The 3,819-nt window shown below is 39.1% G+C and overlaps 1 protein-coding gene across 1 annotated transcript; it reads left to right on the top strand.

The window, feature by feature from the left end:
• Nucleotides 1-555: 555 nt before the first annotated feature.
• Nucleotides 556-3,144, top strand: LOC102212997 (ADP-ribosylation factor-related protein 1-like). Its single transcript, XM_005755687.2, has 3 exons — nt 556-1,234; nt 1,601-1,701; nt 2,680-3,144. Exons 1-3 carry the CDS (start codon nt 1,169-1,171, stop codon nt 2,765-2,767), a joined length of 255 nt encoding a protein of 84 aa, XP_005755744.2. The 5' UTR covers nt 556-1,168; the 3' UTR covers nt 2,768-3,144.
• The last annotated feature ends 675 nt before the right edge of the window (nt 3,145-3,819 follow it).

Below are 3,819 nucleotides of genomic sequence, written 5' to 3'. Positions count from 1 at the left end.
ATAACATTTTTAAGTTATCTAAGTGACTTATATATCATGTTTAACCTGAGTAGCGAAAGACGGCGGTGGGTTTGAAAACGATTTGCCGGGAGTCCGGTGTTCTCACGGCTCTAGTTAGCCTAGCCCCCGGCTCGCTAACGAGCTAGTGGGTAACAGACGTCTGCGAAAACGTCGGAGCGCTTTTGAAAATATGCGGTGTCTTGATAAACTGAGCAGATATTTGAGACTTACACAGCTACATTCTTGCCTGAAAATATGTTAAATGTTTATTTTGTGACCCAGAAAGAATAATAAGAGTAATATTAAAACTAACTAGCTGCCGCCATTGTTGGAAACTGAGCTGGGCGCTTTGAATTCTGGGACAGAGCTGCTTCTTCTTCTTCTTCGGGGTTTAACGGCAGCTGGCATCCTTGTACATGCAGTGCTGCCATCTTCTGTTTCAGTCCGTTATTACACTCTTAAATCCTGCTACTTATTCCTGCGTCTTTTGTGATCTTTCAAAGCTTCAAACGACACGTCAACTATTAAATTAGTTGTCCACGATTTTAATAGTTGACGTAATCTATTACACACACACACACTCAGGTTGTCTTTGTTAGGCCTTAATTGTACTTTGCAGGGGCGTAAACAACAAAGCAGAGTGCAACAGCAGTCTGCATGTCTTTTGGCAAAGAAGAATAACAAGCATAAAATCATTTTAGGTTATTTCCCCACCATTGTCACAAAATACCATCAGAGCATTCTGTGCAAAGGATAAACTGTTTAATTATTTGGAGACAAAACATGTTATGGAGCCTTCAATTCGTCCAGACCAGCTTGGCACAGAGAAGGGCAGTCTGAACTTCAAGCCTATCCAAGCTACTATAGGGCGAAACACTATGGACAGAGTGCCAGCAGCAGAGACAAACAACCGTTCACACTCATATTTACACCTATGGACAATTTAGACTCACCAGTTAACCTAACTCCACTAAGTGAATGTCTCTGGACTGTGGGAGGAAGCCACACAGACGCAGGGACAATCTGTCTGATATTACGATCAGTTTGAAGATCTGAAATGTGTGACGAATATGAGATGAGAAATTAAGGAATCAGAAAAGGTGCAGGTACTTTCTCAGAGTGCTGTATTATTGAATCAGTGATTGATCTCTCTTCTCTTCCAGAGAAAATGATCAGCAGTGAGGCACTGGAAGGCGTTCCGCTCCTCGTGCTGGCTAATAAGCAAGATGTACCGGTACCTGGACTTTTCATTCACACCAAGCATTCATTCATTACACATGCACTGGTATTCAATACCTACTGCACAATCCACTTCGTATTGTCTCTGTCCTATCTTTGTGTATTGGACATAGATATAGTTAGTAATAGAACCTTCTTATCTCTTAATTTTACCCAAATTTAGCGAGTTATTATTTATTTGTAATTTCTAGTTTTATATCTCTTGGAGATGTATTTTTTATATTCTCATAAATACACCATTGAGGTGGTTGGGGTGAAACAGCATTTCGGGACGCTGTACACTGTGTGTGTGTTGACAATAATGACCTAGAATCTTGAACTTGGTCACTGCCTTCAGTCTTGTGTATGTTCTTTTTCTCAGAACTGTTTGTCGGTGCCCGACATTAAAACAACCTTCAGTGACTGTGCTCCAAAGATTGGCAAGAGAGACTGTTTAGTCCAGCCTTGCACTGCTCTCACAGGGTAAGACTACGACAGTTTTAAATGATGACTTTGTTTGCAACAGCTTGCTCTCACACATGATGCAATGTAGCATTGTGTTTTTATTTGATTCAATTACAGTGAATGCAAATTTGCATCAATTTAAGTTTATGATCACATCTGTTAATAGACAAGGACTGCCTTCAACAATTCAAATAATAACATTGCATCAAACATTTTCTCACATTTAATTACAGTCCCTTCACTTAAAATGCAAAAACAACCACAATGTGGTGATTTCCAAATATTAAAATCCTAAATTTAATTGGAAATAGTCAAAAGACCTTTTTGTAATGTTTTCATTTCATTTTCAAAGTGTGCCAGAGGTTTTAAATGGTTGACAGGTTTGCACTTCCAGCAGCATTAATGGGGTCAAAGTTCCTCGTGCCACGATCAATAGCAGAAAACTGCACCATCACAGATTCTTCGAACTGTAAGATGGATGGTCATCCTTTTTTAACAAGGGTGGATGTTTCAGAATGTGATTGCACAGCCCTCCTTTTCCTCAACCCAACTTAAATGAGCTTGAGCCTCAGAGAAGACATTAGCATTTGTTTTTGTTTGTCTAAAGTCACATTAGTGGATGCAGTGGATTTCACAAGTAATTCTCAGCAGATGCAGTGATTTCCACTCTGTCTGTTTTTAAAGTAACATCCCAGCTGTTTAGCTTTCAGCCTTGTCCTTTCTGTGAAGAAATATTTTGCACCGTTTTGAGTTCAGTCCTCGTTGTTTACTGTTGTCTGCTTGCAGACTGGTGAACTGGCCCATCTTCATTTTTCAAAGACTCACCTTTTTCTAGCCAGATCATTGCTAAATTCAAAATGAGCGTATATTAGGAAATGCCTTAGTTTTAACGTTTCATGTGTTTTTGTATTGCTTTCAATGAAATGTTAGTCTTAAATAATTTCACACTCTGTAGATGTTAAAAGAAATATGAAACAATCTGCTTGTTCTGTACAGGGATGGCGTGAATGAAGGCATTGAGTGGATGGTGAAGTGTGTGGTCAGAAACATTCACCGGCCACCGAGACAGAAGGACATCACATAAGATGTTTGTCATCTTTCCACTGTGATTTTGGACAAGTTTCTCCTTGAGGACATTCCATATGTTAAGCCCTGGAGCTGATAACTCTCACCTTTTGTTTCCTGTGACTCTTTGGATTTCTGCTTTTTGGACTTCATCATAATGTTTTTATCAACAAACATAGATTCAGATGTACTGTGAGCAGACGTCTGCCTGTTTGTGCCTGCACTTTTTGAAGGTGTGTTGTTTACTTTTGCTGGGATCAGTGCTGCAGCGTCTATATGGAGCACTTTGAGTGCACAGGAACACTGACACATTAAATATACAAGCATTGATGGGCGCTATTTTTTCACACTATCAGATTCAATAAACAATGATCCGTGTTTTTTTGATGAACTTAACGATACTGCAGTATTCCATCATTAGAACCTTTAACATATAAACAGTTTACATTTAGCTAGGTTGGTCTCTCTTTTTTGTCATTAGGCATAAGACAGGAATTATTAGTTATTGATCCGTGCTGTCCTTACAGCATTTGGAAAGAGTCACTGTAAAGTTAGCATCCACTTCTGACATTAGGAATTTAGGAATTGGCTTTTTATGAACAATTCCTAACCCTCCGCTGGTGATGTGCCTGTATCACAGTTAAAAACAGAGCTGTACTATACTAGTATTGCCCAGTTGGTTCCCACAGGTAAACTTTGAAATATCATTAGCTGTAACCTTAGTCTTTCATCCTGTGGTTCAATTCCAGCTGTTTCAATTTCAGAGTTATTTGTTGCAACTAACTTGACCAATAGAGATAATAATGAGTCAAATAAGTGCACAAACCAATCCTACCACAAATATGAATCTTTTGCAAACACTATTGCTCTTCCAGTACAAATGTGTATCGATGTAGTCAGTTTGATAAAGAGAATTACATGAATGATAAACTCTTCACAGTTACCACATCACGGCCCAGTTGTCAAATGACGGAAGAGTTTGGACAGACATTTCTTTGGGAATAATGTTCCTGCTGAAGACTTTCAAAGACTTCGAGAAGCTGACCGCGCACTTCTCTGTGCTGTTTGTTC

Source organism: Pundamilia nyererei, unplaced genomic scaffold (genome assembly GCF_000239375.1).
Source record: "Pundamilia nyererei isolate P.nyererei 1_Seehausen unplaced genomic scaffold, PunNye1.0 scaffold02516, whole genome shotgun sequence".
Classification (NCBI taxonomy): domain Eukaryota; kingdom Metazoa; phylum Chordata; class Actinopteri; order Cichliformes; family Cichlidae; genus Pundamilia; species Pundamilia nyererei.
This window is presented reverse-complemented; position numbering and strand designations above follow the sequence as displayed.